At 45.1% G+C, this 18,504-nt stretch overlaps 1 protein-coding gene and 1 long non-coding RNA gene across 6 annotated transcripts in view; one reads left to right on the top strand and one right to left on the bottom strand.

Moving 5' to 3' along the window:
• The window catches only part of DERA (deoxyribose-phosphate aldolase), a 97,604-nt gene that overhangs the window by 15,326 nt on the left and 63,774 nt on the right, over positions 1 to 18,504 (top strand). For all 5 annotated transcript variants that reach the window (XM_038380866.2, XM_043517014.1, XM_038380857.2 and 2 more), the window contains exon 2: positions 4,646 to 4,743. In XM_038380866.2, coding sequence (XP_038236794.1) covers positions 4,646 to 4,743 — 98 coding nt within the window. The remainder of the gene's footprint in view (positions 1 to 4,645; positions 4,744 to 18,504) is intronic.
• The window catches only part of LOC122460748, a 36,249-nt gene continuing 32,903 nt past the window's right edge, over positions 15,159 to 18,504 (bottom strand). The window contains exons 2-4 of the long non-coding RNA XR_006282231.1: positions 16,657 to 17,306; positions 16,213 to 16,335; positions 15,159 to 15,356 (exon numbers count right to left, since the gene is read on the bottom strand). This is a non-coding gene — a long non-coding RNA (uncharacterized LOC122460748). The remainder of the gene's footprint in view (positions 15,357 to 16,212; positions 16,336 to 16,656; positions 17,307 to 18,504) is intronic.

Here is an 18,504-nt window from a genome sequence, read left to right as displayed (position 1 = left end):
ATGTTAGGATTGGTTAGTTAAATTTCAGGAAAATGATTGGTTAAGGTATAGCTAAGCAGAACTCAAGTTTTACTATATAGGCTGCAGTCAATCAGGAAGCGTGTGGGTGGGGGGATGGCAACAGGGATTGGGGGTAGAGAAATTGGAATCATGTTTTGCTAAAGGGGGAAATGGGAACAGGGAATGGGGGTGGGGAAACTGGAATCATGTTTGGCTAAGGGCAGGAATGGGAACAGGGACACAGGTATAAGGCTCTGGGAAGGGGGACACTAAGGAAGGAAACTGGAATCATGGTTGCTGGAAGTTCACCCCAATAAACATTGAATTGTTTGCACCTTTGGACTTCGGGTATTGTTGCTCTCTGTTCATGCGAGAAGGACCAGGGAAGTAAATGGGTGAAGGAATAAGCCCCCTAACAATGATAATGAGCAGATGACTTTTTAAAGGGGTATTGAATGGGAAAGCTGAAAACATAAGTTGAGTTAACAGAAAAATCCCTTAATGGGATGGTTGGTTTTTCCCAGTTGTCCAGCCGTCTCTCAAATGGAACAGACTCAGTTGTGTCTTTTGTTTAAACCAAATATACGTTAACATGCTTGTTACTTCCTCAAATATATGTCTGTGATTCTCCCTCCCAGAGAAAGTTACCCAGAGTTTCTCAGTAGCTTTGACCAATGGGTTAACTATGACCATATGAACTGCCATAACCAGATTAGATCATCTAGTACAGTATCATGTCCCTAAGAATGCCGAGTATCAGATGCATCGGAAGAAGTTGCTAAAGACTCCAAAGTGGATAATAATAGAATAATTTGCCCGCGGGGGAAGTTTCTTCTTACCCCCTGAGGGTTTGTCTACACAGCAAAAAGCTGTGTGCAGGCCAGCTGACACAAGCATGCTTGAATCCAGTTAGAGTAGATAACAATAGTAGTGAAGACCATGCAGTGCAGGTAACACAAGCCTTGCATGGTCCCTGGGTATGTACTCGGCTCATAAGCCCACTCCGAGGTCATTGCAGCGCTGTCTTCACTGCTATTGTGTCACTTAGGTAGGCTAACCTGTGCCCAGCTTTGGCTGTGTAGACTCACGCTCAGTCAGATTTAGGTTTATGGCATAAGATAGCACAAAAGGAAAGAATTATCGATTTGTAACAAATTGGATTTAACATTCAAATTCTTCTTCTTCTGCATGCTTTGCATATTCTATACAAGCAGTCGTGTTACGCCAGACTTTTTAGCTCCATGAAGAAGTGATACAAAGTTAATTTTCTGACAGATCAACTCGGTTGTCTTTCGTAGCCTTGAACACAGTGAGCGAGTCTGGAAAGAATCAAGATATTATTAACAAAGGGGACTGTTTACTGTTTGCCATCCAGTGTCAGAGTAACTGTGGACAGTAGGTCTTACTAGAGAAGAGGTAAAGCATTTCAGACGAGGTACTGAGCTTCTAAAAGACTTGATCAAGTCTTCCAAAGGGATGGAAAGGTTGAGCCGCCCCCAGTAGGTACTAAAGTTATCAGGAGTCTTGATAAATTGCAGCAAGGTCTAATGATTCTGCCTGTACACTAGCACATAGGAGGAGAATCACAACTCTGACACAGATCCATGTTTTAATTCCTCTCAGTAGACTAAGTCAAATGTTGTATATAATGGTTTCTGGGAAGCCAGGAACACTGATCACTTCAGGGTCTCAACATCAGATTAGCTATAGAGGATGCAGAGGTCTTTGTAAGGGCTAGTCTACACTAGAATTGCTACAGCTGTACAGATGTAGCTGCGCCCTTTTAGCGCTGCTAGTGCAGAGAGCTCTCCCATCCATAGGCACTGAGTTTTTCTTTTCCCTGAGGGGTGCTCCACCCCTGCTTTGCCCCGAGGGGCCCGCTTCCATTGCCTCCCCCCAAGGCCCTGCTCTCACTCTGCCTCTTCCTGCCCCCTCCCTGTGGCCCCTACATGTTCACTGCTCTCTGCCCTCCTCCAGCCGCCAATCAGCTAATTGGGGGTGCTGCCAAGCAGCTGATTGGGGGTGCAGCCAAACAGCTGTGGCTGGTGAGTGCAGCACACCCACTATTTCCCCCCCATGGGTGTTCCAGTTGGCGGGAGAGCATCTCCTGTTGACATAGCGCTGTCCACACCGGCACTTAAGTCAGTGTAACATATATTGCTCAGGGGGGTGGCTTTTCCACACCCCTGAGAGACTTAAAGTTATACCGAAGTAAGTGCTAGTGTGTACAAGTCCTAAGGGATCAGCTACCTTATAGTTAAACTGTTTATATGTGCATGTTCAAAGGTCTTCTGGTTGCATTTCATTTGTCAAAAATTCTTAAAGGGATGAAAATTCCACCACCAACCCCAGGTTATAAGAACATATAGCTATAGCACTTTCCAGTATTTTCAGAGATGTGGGGTGAGACCAGAGTGCTGTTCCTTTGAAACAGAATGTGCAGGTTTTTGACTTAGCCAATGCAGAATCATTGAGGTTCTTCTGTTATAAAATGTGTTTGCAATTACATAAATTCCTTCCACTTTGATTTTAAAGCATAAGTGGATGTGTATGGTGAATGCTGCTATAATCTTGATGGAAACTTTACAAATTTGTAAATGATCATTTGTTCTCTAGAATTACATCTGACACACTTGGTTCATTTTGATTTCTCTGCTTGCAGCCAGTGTTTTCTCTCTGTCTTTGTTGCTTGTTTAATTATCTGTAAATAAATACATGGTAGTAAGAAAATGTTGGTGGGATGTTAAAATTTTGCATGTTGTTAGCTCTGTACAGATGTCTCTAGTTTCTCTGCTGATAAACGCAGTTAAAACACTCCATGAGCAGTTTCTAGATAGATGGAAGAATTCTTTTACTGACCTAGTGCTGTCTATACCGGGGATTAGGTTTCCTTAACTACATCACTCAGGGGTATGGATTTTTCACATCCCTGAGCAACATAACTGAGTCAACTTAACTTTTTAGCATAGACAAGGCCTTAGTTTTTTGCCTTTGTTCTGCGTTCCCACCACATCTGTCCTTAACTTTCCAGTCACACTTGTTTCCTCCTTGAGCTTCCAGCAAGTCCCAGGTCATATCTAAATTAGGAAAACAGGTTGTGCTTAAAAATGCATTGTCTAATATATTTGAACTAACATGATTTTAAACACAAACATCGACAAGGTTTAACAACTTTAAAAACGGGTTAGCTGGTCATAGTCAACCCTAGAGTCCCATGAGGAATAAGACTTGGGCCAAGGTTTCCAAAGGTGCTTTGTGGTTTTTGGTTGCCTCAGCTGTTGGGTGTCCAACTTAAGACTCTTAAAGGGACCCGATTTTTCAGAAAGTGCAGAGTACCCACCTCCAGAAAAATTAAGCCTCTTCAAGGTACCTCTATTTTGGCTTTAAAAAATGGAGGCAGTCAGAATCACTAGTCACTTTTGGAAATCTTACCCTTGAATCTTTGCACTGTCCATAGGTAAGTTATCTTCAGGCACAGGGCTTAATTCCCTGGTCAAGAGATATTTAGGAAGAACCAGTTGCAGTTTAGCTGACCATAGATTTATAGATTTTTCTTTGCTTATATCCGTCTGCCTTTAGTTTTGTCATTGACTCATTACTTGATCAAGAGGATATGTACAAAAGTGAACATTAATTCAAATTAAAACATTTGCATTGTCCTGCCCGTGGAAGTTTAAAAGTTGAAGATGTAGAAGGCTCAATCCTGGAATGTGCCAAGTGCCCTCAGCTCTCATTTGCTAGTTAGCCTGTTTTCAAAAGTGGATGTTCATTGTGGGTGCCTCCAATTTTTGGTGCTCAGCTTGGAACAGCTTAGGCCTGACTATCAGAGGTGGGAGAAACCACAGCTCCTGTTGACTTCACCTGCAGTTTGTGGATGCGCAATATCCAACTCAGTACCCACTTTTGAACGTTCTGCCTTCAATTTCCTTAAGGGCTGAGAGTGCTTAGCACCTCTTAGGGAGTATGTAGCATCTCACAGGTTTTGAAGAGAGTCAATTTGTGTGTGTTTCCTCAAAGAATGGATGATTTGGAAATTGGTAAATACAGGGCCTGATCTGTAGGCTGCTAGTTTAAATTCGCCTAGGACAATAGTGACCCAAACTCCTTACCATCACAGGCGCTGGGTGGTAGCTTTGGTGAAAGGTGATGCCAGGAGACAAGTGTCCACGTCACAATTGGTTATAACTGGCAGCCTGAGCAGAGAGCAGCCAAAGATTGAACAGGCATGATCTTGCCCCTCATGGGACAAATGAGGGGTTAGTGAAGCACACTGGTGGGCAGTGTGAGGAAGCTGAACTGCCATTTCTGTGCTGTACTTCTTATAGGCATAGAAGATTTCAGAATCCAGGACTAGCAATCTGCCATCCTTTAACACCATTAAATTAACTCAGAAGTTTTAAAGGGAAACAAAAAGCCAGTATATACTTCTGATTCAGAGACCCTTCCCTTGAATAAGTGTTGACAAGATGTCACGTTAAAGGGGTTTTTAATATTCTGGATTGGTGAAAGGCCTTTAAACCCTTAAAGGGACACACGAGTCCAAAGCTACCTTCAAAGACTTGAATTATAAGAAGTACCTTTCCTTTTTAAATACCGCTAAAATATATTAAAAATACACTAAAACTAATGGGAGTCTTCTTTGTAGACCTTGGCTCAATTTCAAGAGTGCAAGTGAATCAACCTGCAGTTATAAGGCATGCAGAACAAATTCAGTCACGAAGAACTGTGAAAAAGGATTGGCAAGTAAGTGCTCTTTTTAAGCATTCTGTTCCTGTATATTTAAAGCAGTCATTTTCGCACTCTAGACTGTGGTATTGACTTTCATTCAAGATGCATGTAAACCTAAAAGATTGTGGTTGTCCATGTCTTATCATCATATGCATATTATTAAAGTAAGTTGGACTAAGATGATGAACAAAAAAGTTAAAAACCTGATAACGCATGAGTGGCCAAACTACAAATGAATTGCAGGCATCTTTATTTATGAGTGGATTAAATTGTATATTGCAATCCTAGCATATTTATTCAGTTTCCCAGACAGATCTCTACAAAGTCTTATTTTTTAATTTTAAAGCTGTATGATAAGATTGTGGTCCCTATCAAGTTTGACCTACCTGTTTTTTTTCCTTAACGATCCCGAATGGGTGATTATTTTTGCTTAACCAGTTACGTACAATTCAAAATACTCAATTTATTGTGGGACTAATGGTAAAGAAATTAGTACATCATGCATGCTAAGGGGGCTGATTCTGCAACCCTTATGCATGTTAAGCAGTATTTTGCCAGGAGTCCCACTGGCTTCAGAGGGGCTACTTGCATTAATAAATGTTTAACATGCATAAAATGTATTGAACTGGACCCTGTGATAGAAAACCTGGCAAGATGCAAGAATGTCCTAAGACTTGACCAAATTTTGCCTTCAAATACATGCACAGCTTTCAGAGATTCCAGTGGGAGCCCTGTTGGAGGGCAGAACTTGACCTACAGGAAGTTGTGGTAGCGTCTTAAAGAAAAACTGCACTTATTCTGCTCAGGCCAGCTGTCCCAAAATTTATATATAGGTAAAAATGGCTTATCTCTAGGAATAAACTGAAAACTTTAAACATTGAATTAGGAAATTGTTAATTATGATTGGCATTTCTGAGCTTATGGCTGGTGGCAGCCCTCTTAACAAAACTTGTGATGCTAGAGGCCAAATTTAAACACTGGTGTAAGTGGGCACAGTTCCCATGGATCACAGTGAAAGTTCTCTCTGTTTACATCAGGATGCATTTGGTGCTATCAATGTGAAAACCTAGTGGAAGAATCTGTAAGACAGCTTTCTACCCAGGTATAAGAACTGTTTAACAATCATAACGTTAATAGTTCAAAATCACACTTTTAAACATCATTTTTTCTCCAGTCTATTACAGCAAGTTTAAGGCAGATTGGAAGCTTCCCCCTAGTGCTAGGCTGAGAAACACCAATAGTGATAAAAAAATTTTGGAGTGCTTCTTAACCTAGAGAACATTTAGATGCTTGGAGCCTGATTCTCTACTCCCTGGGCATTCATTTGTACCTGTGTGAAGTGGATATAAAACAGGAGCCAGCAAACAGAGCTGTAAATGGGAGTTTGAGCAGGAGTTCTGTTGCAGGAGAACGGAGGATTGGGCAAGCTCTTGTACCTAAAAGGCAGTGAGTGAGTTGTGTGTGTTTCCTGTTTTGTGGGGTGGGGTGGGTTTTGTTTTTTCCTGCTCATTTTGCAGAGGCAGGTAGGAGGCAGTGTGCTGTGCGGGAAGCAGAACCCTGATTAGGGGGTGGGGCTTTCCTGATTAGGAGTCCTATAAAGGCAGGCAAGCAGTCAGCCAGCAGCACAGGAGCCAGCAAACAGGGTAGTTTGAGTAGGAGTATGTAAAGAGAGCTTGGGGGAGAGGGATGTCTAATGTTGTTTTGGTGTTTGTTTGGGGTTTTGTTTGTGTTTAGTTTTCTTCTTTTTCATTGAAAGGTGCTTAGGAGGGTAGGGTATGACATCTACAGAGGCAGCAGTGGTAGTGATCCAAGGAATGGAAGAGACAAATGAGGATGACTGGATATGGAAACTGTGGCATGTACATTTTCCTAAGTGGGTACCTGAAAAGAGCTTGCTTGTTATGAAGTGCCATCTGATGGAAGAGAAGATCTGAGGCTTGGAGATGGAGATGAAAACTATGGTTGAGTTTTGAAGGGTTCCGAGCAGATGATGAACAGAAGGCAAGAGCAGGTTGAAGGGAAGAGCCAAGACTCTCAGATGCAAGCTGGATTGAAGAACTTTGGAGTGGAGACTGCTGGGTGAGGAAAGCGCCTAGTGGAAGCATGTGCCTGTGAGAATCTGGCAGAGGAAAAGACTGGCTAGTTAAGGGGAAATAGAGCTCAGGACAGGTTTGCTGAGTTGAAAAAGGAAGAAGGGGCAGAGCAAGCTGTAACTGAAGGAGGGAGGACAAGGAAGAAGAGAACAGCGGCTAGTCATAGAAGAGGGGAAGAACCAGTGGAGATACCCAGAGGTCAGAGCCCCAGGAGGATACAGGAAGACTTGCAGAAGATTGCAAGGGAGAATAAAAGACAAGAGGACTTGAAACCAGAAAGAACAGGAGGAAGTTGGAGAATCACACCATCACCAGGAAAAAGCAAGTGTATGTGATTGGTGACTCCCTGCTAAGAAGAGCAGACAGGCCTGTCACCAGAGCTGATCTGGAGAACAGAAGGGTGTGTCCCCTGTCTGCCAGGAGCTAAGATATGGGACTGATCCTAAAGAGGATCCTATTGGGAGCAGGAAAGAATCTACTGATTGACTTTATGTGGGAACAAATGAGACAGCTAGATTCTTGCTGGAACTCATCAAGGAAAATGATGCCAGGCTGGGGAAGACTTTTAAGGAAATGGAGGCTCAGGTGATCTTCAGTGGAATTCTGCCCCTCCCTAGAGGAGGAGAAAGAAAGTGAGAAGATTATGGTGATCAACAGATGGCTCAGGCAGTGGTGCTATTAGGAATACTTTGGGATGTCTGACCACTGGGAGGCATTCATGGACAGAGGACAGTTCTTATGGGATGGACTCCACCTGAGTAGGGAGGGAAATAGATGTCTGGGATGGAGGCTGAAACCATTGATAGAAAGAGCTTTAAACTAGGAACTTTGGGGAGATGCTCATGTAATCTCCACACCTGATTCTACTATTGAGCAGGAGGAAAATCAGGTAAGAAAGGCTACAACAATGAGAAAGGAACAGCGGTGGGTAGGAAAATGAACATTAAGAGGAAAGATAGTGCCGATACAAAAGAAGCTAACAGTCAGGTAGGCGATACTGGCAGCAGAATGACTGTACTCAGTCAGGTGAGGAAGCAGAAACTACTAAGATGTTTGTACAACAATGCAAGGAGCCTGGGTAACAACGAAGGAACTAGAACTACTGGTGCAGAAAGTGAAACCAGATATTATAGAAATAACAAACATGGTGGAATAGTAGTCATGAATGGAGTACAAGTATTGAAGGGTATGTGGTGTTCAGAAAAGACAGAAATAAAGGTAAAGGTGGTAGAATGCATTGTATGTAATGATGAGGTAAACTGGAAAGAAATTAGAAGTAACGGAATGGATAAGATAGTTAGTTTGGGCTAAAATCACTTTGGGGAAGAAAGCTAGTAGTGGCTCTCCTGGGATAGTGCTTGATCAACAGATGGGGTGTGCTACAGACCACCAGGATCCGATTTGGATATGGATAGAGACCTCTAATGTTTTTAAAATGAAATAAGTATTACTGGGAATTGAGTGATTATGGGAGACTTTAAGTTCCCAGATATAGATTGGCGGACAAGTGCTACTAATAATAGTAGGATCCAGATTTTCTCAGATGTGATAGCTGGCAGATTTCTTCAAACAGTTGCTGACCACCAAGAGGTGATGCCATTTTAGATTTGGTTCTGGTGAGTAGTGAGGACCTCCTAGAAGAGCTGGTGGTAGGGATTATGAGCTAATTCAGTTTAAACTAAATGGAAGAATGAACAAAAAAATAGGTCTGCAACTAGGGTCCTTGATTTCAAAAGGGCAAACTTAAAAACATTAAGGGAATTAGTTAGGGAAGTGGACTGGACTGAGGAACTCAAGGATCTAAATGCGGAGGCGGCTTGGAATTACTTTAGGTCAAAGTTGCAGAAATGATCTGAATCCCAAGCAAGGGGAAAAACCTTGTAGGGAAGTGTTTAAGACCAAGCATCTCAAACAGGTGATTAAGAGAAAGCAGAAAGCCTACAAGGAATGGAAGATGGGGTGGATCAGAAAGGAAAGCTACCTCTTAGAGGTCAGAAAGTGTAGGGATAAAGTGAGAACTACCAAAATCCAAGCAGAGCTGGACCTTGCAAAGAGAATTAAAACCAATAGTAAAAGGTTTTATAGCCATATAAATAATATAACAAGGAAAGAAGAAATGGGACCACTAAATGCTGAGGATGGGGTGGAGATTAAAGATAATCTAGGTGTCACTCCATCTGGTATAGGACACTGGTAAAAGCACCAATCTCAGGTCAAACTGCTAGAATACAGGGCATATACCTCAGCTTGGTGGTGTATTCTGTCATAAGATGGCATAGTTGTCAGCCCATAAAGTCACTATACTGGTTCACAAAGTATTAAATGGATTACAAACATTTGCCAGAGCTTGTATAAACAATTTAGCTGTTTCAGTAACTCCTGGCAAGATCACATAAATCATGTAAGAATTGTGTTACAAAAGCTGAAGGAACTCAACCTTACTGCTAAGGTCTCCAAATGCAGAGCAGGGTTTGCAAAAGTATCCTTAAAGTAGGACACAGGATGAGCAATAGGTTAGTATGCCCTGATCTCTTAGAAGTAGAGGCCATCAAAAGCTGGCCTGTCCCTAGAACAAAGAAGCTGGTCCAATCCATTATTGGTCTGGCAAATTGTTACAATAGATTTGTAAAGGGGTTCAGTAATATTGTGGCCTCCATAACAATCCTTAAGAATGGGAAATTCTTAGGATGTATTCAACAGTGTCCGGGATACCCATTCCTTCATCAATTTTGCATTCAGAGTGTGATGCTATATTAAAAAACAAAACAAAAACAAAAAACCCATGTTTATACTAAGGTATCACTGTGCAAAGGTTCAAGAAGGCTATTGAACAAACACAGACTCGGAGACTGTCTAAGCAGAAAGCATAGTATAACAAATATATTTGTAAATGCTCATTTGTAATGAAAATTATGCTTATGATAAACCATGTGATCAAAAACAAGGTTTATCATTAGCACCATAACTAGTCACTAGCTTTTCCTTTATCTTAGTATTTCCCTTGCCATATGTCTTTAATTCAATCATCTCTTGAGGGCTGTGGTATTTGAGTGTTCGGTGAGGTAAGGATGTAGGGGAATCTTATATACTAGCAGACCCTCTGTGGAGCTGTCTCCCAGTGTCACGGTTGTGCACATGCAAAAAGCCTATTTACCTTCTTGGGATTAACTTGTGGCCCTCACCTTCAGGACCCAGCCCTTCTCCACTTTCTGTAGGATTGTAATCTGAGCCTTCCTTGTGTAAACGACTCTGCTGCTGACCAGGAATGTCTGTTTCTAGCACCATCCTCTCAGCAGCTTTCTTTGGGTAAGTGGCAAAGTTCCCTTCCCCCTCCCAGCCAGTTAATTTGCATGTTCAGACACTGCTGGCTGCAGCATTTTGAATCTACTTTGAATCTTCAGAGACTGGCCTCTCTCTCAAAGAGAGAGAGTTTCCACCTGCATGTCGGAATCAGTGTCCTGATGAATTTCAACTATTAAATTGTTCTTCCACATGGAATCAGATGTGCCTGAGCTCACTAGGACATATTCAAAGGGTCTAGAGGTGAGAGTCTGTCTACCACCCCCCTTTGGGTTCCCGAGGGTTCATCTGCATGGCTGCTCTGAAAAGTCAGTTACCGACCCTACCCTCTGGATCTGAGGCACAAGTTAGATGGACAGGTGCTGCATCAGCCTCCCTGTCCTGGGCATTTTCCATTAAAGAATCAGCATAGGAATACCCATGTGCCAACAACTCTACTACTCCAAAATACTGGTTAGGCAAAGCCAGCTGGTTACAGGGCATCTTTATAGGCCCCCAAATTTTTTTCCATTTTCCCCTTCTAAAACCTTTGCTAAGCCACCTTTCCCAGTACTCTGTAGAGATAAGTCAGTGGAGCTATGCTCCGCTGAAAAACTCTGGCAGTTAGTAATGGGGACAGTTTTTCAGTGGGTACACTGCTACTCTCAACAGACAATGATTCTTGAGCTAATAGGAGCAATTCTCTCCTGCACTCTTCAGGCATATTTCAGAGTAGCAGCCGTGTTAGTCTGTATTCGCAAAAAGAAGAGGAGGACTTGTGGCACCTTAGAGACTAATACATTTATTAGAGCATAAGCTTTCGTGAGCTACAGCTCACTTCATCGGAGGGTTAGGGTTACCAACCACAATATCACCTTTAAAATTTTCCCTCTCCAGGTGGATTTTGGCCAAAAGTACTTTCACAGAGAACTCAGAGCCAAAATATTTACACTTTTATCTGGCAACAAATGTCCTGCTCTGACAAGACTTCCTTTAACTAAAGTAATATCAGATGCTTAACCGTGTCATCCTACACATCTAGCTTCATTAACTTTTGCGCTGTTAATAAATTCTTTGCTACCATCCAAAGAGTCTGCATTAATATAATTCATGGGGTCATTCCCTTCCTTTTCCATCTCCTTTCAGACTAAGGGACAGCATTTCTCTTATGCCAGCAGATCGAGGGACGTGATCTTCCCCTCTATTCGACATTGGTGAGGCCTCATCTGGAGTACTCTGTCCAGTTTTGGGCCCCACACTACAAGAAGGATATGGAAAAATTGGAAAATGTCCAGCAGAGGGCAACAAAAATGATTAGGGGACTGGAACACATGGCTTATGAGGAGAGGCTGAGGGAACTGGGATTGTTTAGTCTGCGGAAGAGAAGAATGAGGGGGGATTTGATAGTTGCTTTCAACTACCTGTAAGGGGGTTCCAAAGAGGATGGATCTAGACTGTTCAGTGGTAGCAGATGACAGAACAAGGAGTAATGGTCTCAAGTTGTAGTGGGGGAAGTTTAGGTTGGATATTAAGAAAAAATTTCACTAGGAGGGTGGTGAAACACTGGAATGAGTTACCTAGGGAGATGGTGGAATCTCCTTCCTTAGAAGTTTACGGTCAGGCTTGACAAAGCCCTGGCTGGGATGATTTAGTTGAGGATTGGCCCTGCTTTGAGCAGGGGGTTGGACTAGATGATCTCCTGAGGTCCCTTCCAACCCTGATATTCTAGGACTATGATTACATTCAAGGTGGCAGTGTTAGTGCTTATATGGTTAGCCTCTGTATTTAACATCATTGTTATGCATGTAACATCATTAGCACTCAAGGCGGGTTTCATGGGTGCAGACTGTTGGGTATTTTTAAGGTGGGGGCAATTGGGTTTTATATGGCATCGGGTCCCTCAGTGATTACAAATCACCTGTTTCCTGTTAGATTGAGAGGTTTTATGTTCTGGACTTTTATGAGGTTATGTAACAAAATTGGGGTTAGGTTTATTCTTAAGCCTTCAACCCTTTTAAATTGGGGTGCAGAGGGATTACCTTTTCCTTGGGGCTTACGCTCACAAGTCCTATTTTTTATATATTTGTCAGATTTCTGCTGCTTTTTAAAATTGAGTCAGACTTTCTATCACAAACTGTAGCCTTAACATCTTCTGGTGTCAGCCTAAGCAACTGCTCTAGAGTAATTAAATTCAACAGTTTTCCAAAGTCATCATATGCTCCCGCTCCCATGACCCACTTCTTAACATAACCAAGCAGTTTGTGTGCGCATTCCGCATAAGTAACAGACATTTTAAGATAACTAAATTTCAACCTATAGGACTCAGGAGTAATTTTAACCTTTGCAATACAGTTGCTTAATCTTTTTATAATTCAAAGCTTCCTCCACCCCATTTCATTAAACACTTGCCTTGCTTTGCCAGTCAGTTTGGTCAGGAGAATTGGCATCCAGTTTTCTTCTGGAATTTTATGAACACCACAGAATGTAGATAAAAATTCTTCAAGATACTTAGGTTTTATCCCAGTCTCTGTTGTTGAGAGGAGAAGTATCCACCGGCTGTTCTCTTTGCCTGTTCAGGACTTGGCATTGCAGCACGTGAGCCTCCACCTTTTTTTTGATGTGCTTCTCTCTCGGCTTGTATCTCTTCCCTGTGCATTTTATGAGCCTCCTTTTCAGTTTCAGCCTCTACTAGGTGTCTCTGATATGCCCTTTCCTCTGCATCCTCAGCCTCCTTCTCCTGCATTTGAAGTTATGCCATTTTTTCCTTCATGCTCAAACTGTTGCTTGTTTGCCAGGGTCTGCATCTGGATTGCCTCTGCTACTACCTTGTGGTCACATTCAATGAGCAAATCTCTTCTCTCCTGACCGGAGATGTCCCCTGCAAGACCTATTCTTCTATCTTTACATACTTTAAGTTCATAACCTCATAGGATTGTGACTCCCCCCAACCCTTAGTTCTTTTGTGCCATCAGTGATGGTGCTGGAACTTCTGCTGCTTTGTCTAGCGTTGTTTTGTTCTCAGTTCTTGAGACCTCTGAAAATATAGTTGTATGTAGTTCTTAGTTACCCCAGTCCCCAGGCTTTAAGCCTTGCAATCAGTGCAAACGGCCTATGCCTGTCAGTGATCCACATATCAGCTGCCTAAGTTGCTTGGGTGAAGGGCACATAAGTGACAAGTGCAGTATCTGCAAGTCCTTCAAACCTAGGATGAAGGAGGAGCGCGATATCCATCTGAAAGCACTCCTGATGGAGTCAGCACTCACTCTGGCACTGGAATAGTGGTCCAACTCCGCACCAAGCATTGTGGCCTCCATGTGCAGTGCTCTGCTGGTGCCATCCATGAGCCAGCACCAGTCCCCCTCCATGGCTCCGGTCAAGAAGCCGAAACAGACTGAGGGGAAGATCTCCTACTTCCTGCAAGGGAAAGGGAGGGCTGGGGGTGAGCCACAACCCATGTCAGGCTGCTCAACGCCCCCATTGGGAACTTGGGCCCCAGCTCAGGTCGAGCGGTGCAGCCCATCCCATACTTTGCCTGTGACTCCAGATAGCATTGCGGGCCCAGGCCAGCTTCAGGTGCCGTCGATGCCTGAAGCCCTTCAAGCGGCTCAGGAGATCCTGACCCTCTCGGTGCCACCCACACGGGCTCCAGTGGTGTCCTGGTCTCAAGGAAAACCTGCATTGGGACCTATGTCTGTCCCTGCCTCAGCGACACTGTTCCCCATCAAGAGGGATGTCCTGCCATTGCTCGCCTGCCTGAAGCTGTCATGCCTTAGGACTAGAGAGACAGGCTCAGCTGAGCCCTCTTCGGTCCCTGGACCAGGGTTACCGATCAAGGGACTCAAAAGGCGTACCTCGCCGGTGGATTGGTGCAGACTTCTGTGGCATGCGCCACCTGGCAGGAACTCTGGGACCAACCCCTGACGTTTTCCAAGGGCCCGCTGATTGCCGGGCTGTCATTGCCCATTTCCAAGAAGGAGATCGCAATACTCAGGGCGATCCTCCCAGCAACCAGCCCATAGTAGCTTCCAGTCCCATTTGATGTCCCGGTACTGGTTGAGTAGCGTGAGGCATGGATTGCCGGGTATCTGGCGCACTGAACGCCATTGGTCCCTGAGAGCCCAACTAAGAAAATCTCTCGGACTGGTCAGCTTTGGGACGTAGCGACCGGCACTGGTTGGACAAGCGCCACCGCTCAGCCCGATCCTCGTCGCTCGGTATCGACCGTTCCGCTGGTAGCTCTGGCTCGGAGCAAGGTTCCCTGACTGTGGGACAAGCCCCAGTACCAGTCGTGCCGACTACATTATCAGCACCGAAACCTGTCCCATGGCCCCAAGTGCAGTGGCCGGCACCATGGTACCCACGGAACCCCTGGGAGTTCACCCAACCTTCCCAGGCTGCCCGATCGGTGTCTGGAGCCTCGGTATCCTGTTCCACTCCGGTGCTTGAGGCTTCAGGTGGCAAGACCCTGCAGGTGCAGGAGGACCCAGGGAAGCAAGCTGCTGGACCACCAATGGATGTGGAGGTGGCACTGGCATAGTCATTGCCAAACAAGGCTATCACGGGGCCCCCTCACCCAGTTCCTCAGGATGACTTCAAGGTGCACCAGGAACTTTTGAAGAGGGTCGCTTCTAAACTGTGGCTTCAGGCAGAGGAATTGGAAGAGCCTTTGGACTCTGTTTGACGTCCTCTGGTCCTCGGCCTTACCCCTTCATGAAGGGGTCTCCAAGATCACTAATACTCTGTGGCAGACCTCTTCTTCCCTGGTGCCTATCTCTAAAAGAGCTGAGCGGTACTTTGTGCCAACCAAAGGGCACAAGTACTTATACTCCCACCCAGCCCCCCGTTCCCTTGTGATTGAGGCAGTTAACCACTAGGAGAGGCAGGGACAACTCGGGGCCACCGCCAAATATAAAGACTTGATCTTGAGGCTGGATCTGTTCAGATGTAAAGTTTTAGTCTTCCAGCCTTCAGCTGAGTGTAGCCAATGACCAAGCCCTCCTTGGCTGATATGACTTCAATATGTGGCAAGCCAAGTTCGAAGGGTGGCTCCCCGAGGCTTTCAAGAAGGATTTCCGAACCATCCTTGATGATGGCACGACTGTGGCCAAGGTGGCCCTCCAGGCAGCATCAGATGCTGCTGCCCACACCTGGCTTCAGCTATTTCCATGTGGAGAGTCACATAACCAAGTGCTCCTCTCTGGGTTGCCCACGAAGGCCCAGCAGTCATTGCAGGACCTGCCCTTCAATGGCAGGGCCCTATTTGCAGAGCAAACAGACAGCAAATTGCATGGCCTCAAGGATTCCCGCACCACCCTGAAAACCCTGGGTCCCCAGCATATAAGCGGTTCAAACTACAGCAGCCCCAGGGGCAGGGGAGCCAGCTTCGGGAGGACCAGCCCCATAAATGAGCCAAGGGTTACAACCACCACCTGATCCACCCGCCTCCACCCTCTGCCCAGTCGGGCTCAACCTGTAATAAGCAGGGGGCCAAACAGTTGTTTTGAGGGTGTGCCTGAGGGCGACCTACCAGACTCTTTCCCAGATCCATCTTTCCCAGTGTTTTCTGACCACCTTTCCCCTTTCCTCCAGGCTTGTACCACTATAACTTCGGACCACTGGGTCCTCAGCACAGTGGAATGGGGTTATACCCTCCAGTTCCTTTCTACTACTCCTTCCCACCCACCTTCCCCATCCCTCTTCAGGGACCTCTCTCACAAGAGACTTTGTGCAGGTGGTAAAGAGATTTCTACAGCTAGGTGTGGTGGAAAAAGTTCCTCTAGAGTACAGGAACACAGGGGGGTATTCCTGGTACTTTTTAATCCCAAAGGCCAAGGGTGGTCTATGGCCCATCCTGGACCTGAGAGACCTCAACAAGTACCTACAGAAGCTAGAGTTCCACATGGTGTCCATCATCCCCTCCCTGGATCCGGGAGACTGGTATGCCACCCTCAACTCGAAGGATGCATACTTCCACATAGTGATCTTTCAAGGACACAGATGCTTCCTCTGGTTTACAGTGGGGCCCCAGCACTACCAGTTTGCGATTCTCCCATTTGGCCTGGCAACAGTGCTGAGGGTGTTTACCAACTGCATGTTGGTGGTAGTGACTTACCTCAGGTGCTGGGGTATCCAAAGTTACCCATACCTTGAAACCTGGAGCCACCTTTGACAAGCCAGTCGTCAAGTCTGAAGGGACATCGCGGTGCTTCAAGCCACGTGCTGCTCTCTGGGCCTACTGGTGAATGACAAAAAGTCAATGTTAGTGCCAGTGCAGAGGCTAGAGTTCATCGGAGCGGTCCTCGACTTCACCTGCACCAGAGCGTTCCTGCCACAGGCAAGGTTCCAAGCGATGGAGAACCTCATCGTGGAAGTCTCCGCATTCCCTCTGACTACAGCCAGGGGTTGTCTGTGCCTGCTGGGCCACATGGCAGCTTGCACTTATGTGGTCTGCTGTGCCAGGCTCCAGATGCGGCCCCTGCAACAATGGCTGGTGACAGTCTATTCAGTCCCAAAACTCCCTGGAGAAGATGGTTACCATTCCCCAGGCGATACTTACCTCACTGAGATGGTGGACCGACTGCGGGACAGTCCTAGAAGGGGTTCCGAAACAACCCTCCTCACTCCATTGAGCTGGTGTTGGATGCCTTGGACCTCAGCTACGGGGAACATCTCAGCAACCTCCAGACACAGGGGATGTGGTCCCTGGAGAAGGTGCGGTTACAGATAAATGTCAAAGAGCTCCAAGCAGTCCCGCTGGCGTGCAGAGTCTTCCTGCCCCACCTGTCGGGCAAGGTGGTACGAGTCCTGACTGACAACAGAGCCTCGATGTTCATCATCAACAGGCAAGGGGCAGCGCACTCGTCAGCTCTCTATCAGGAAGCGCTCCATCTGTGGGACTTCTGCATCAGCCAGGAAATCCACCTGGAAGCTTGTCACCTTCCCAGCATCAGGAATATGCTGGCAGACCAGCTCAGCAGGGACTTCTCCTCTCATCTTGAGTGGTCGCTCCATAAAGAGGTAGCCTGTATGATCTTCCAAAAGTGGTGAATTCCCCAAGTGGACCTGTTCACTACCAGACAGAACAGGAAATGCCACCAGTTTTGTTCTCAGCAGGGTCCAAGCAAGGATGCCTCCGATGCCTTCCTCCTGTCATGGTCAGGGAGCCTGATGTACATGTCCCCTCTGATTCCACTCATCAGCTGGGCCCTGGCAAAGATCAAGAGAAACCAGGCGCAGATTATCATGGTCCCCTAGGAATACTGCTAAGGGAAAAACATCTGGCACCAGTGTACATGCCAAGCACACACACCTAATATGGAATGGACATGAGCAATATATTTCAAAGAACACCAATTACAGAAAAAATAACTGTCTTATTGGAGTCCTCAGTCCCTTGTTAAATGTTCCCTTTGTTAGAAATCACAGTCCAGAAATGGGGAGCAGAAAAATGGCTAGGGGATGATCTGATAGTCTCCATTTATATCCTCAGCCCATGTGCATGGAAAGTTACTGTCTGAAACATGGACTCAGGGATCACATGTTTTAAGAGCCCTGCTGAGTCACTGGGCCTCCATTGTCCATAGGCTCTTTGAGGCATCTTTGGGAGGGGCCCACTGGAAGAGTTGATTCTCCTTAATGGCCCATCAACATATGGCTGGCTTGTAATGTAAATCTGTCTTGTGGGTGTTACCTAGAAACACAACATGAACATGTTTGAGCTACAAATACATTCATAACTTCCTATACAATGATGATACACGGATTGCACCAAAACAGCACTGTTCAACAGATCACAACTTTTCCAATGATATCTTACAAGGCATACTTTGTATAAGAGTTATTACAACTGTGCAACACTGGCGATAGATCAGTGGTGATACCTTAGCGTAAACATGGTCATCTTTCTTTTTATACAGCATCACACTAGGTATGCCCCTACATCTAAACAACTACTTTGTCACTGATTTTAATAAGGCTAATGAAGAGCTTAGGGATAGTGGTAGGTTGGCTAATGGGAACGAGGATATGGAAGTAGAAATTACCACAACTGAGGTGGAAGTCAAACTCAAACAGTTTAATGGAACTAAATCAGGGGCCCCAGATAAACTTCACCCAAGAATGAAGAACTGGCGCATGAAATTGCAAGCCCAATAGCAAGGATTTTTAATGAATCTGTAAACTCGGGGGTTGACTGGGTTAACTGCAGAATTGCTATTTTTAATGGGGAAAAAATGATCTGGGAAACTACAGGCCTGTTAGTTTGACCTCAATTGTATGCCAGGTCTTGGAACACATTTTGAAAGAGGAAGTAGTTAAGGATTTAGAGTTAAATAGTAATTGGGATAAAAATACAACATGGTTTTACACCAGTTAGATCATACCAGACCAACCTGATCTCCTTTGA

The sequence above is a fragment of the Dermochelys coriacea genome, chromosome 1 (genome assembly GCF_009764565.3).
Source record: "Dermochelys coriacea isolate rDerCor1 chromosome 1, rDerCor1.pri.v4, whole genome shotgun sequence".
In the NCBI taxonomy this organism is placed as follows: Eukaryota; Metazoa; Chordata; order Testudines; family Dermochelyidae; genus Dermochelys; species Dermochelys coriacea.
This window is presented reverse-complemented; position numbering and strand designations above follow the sequence as displayed.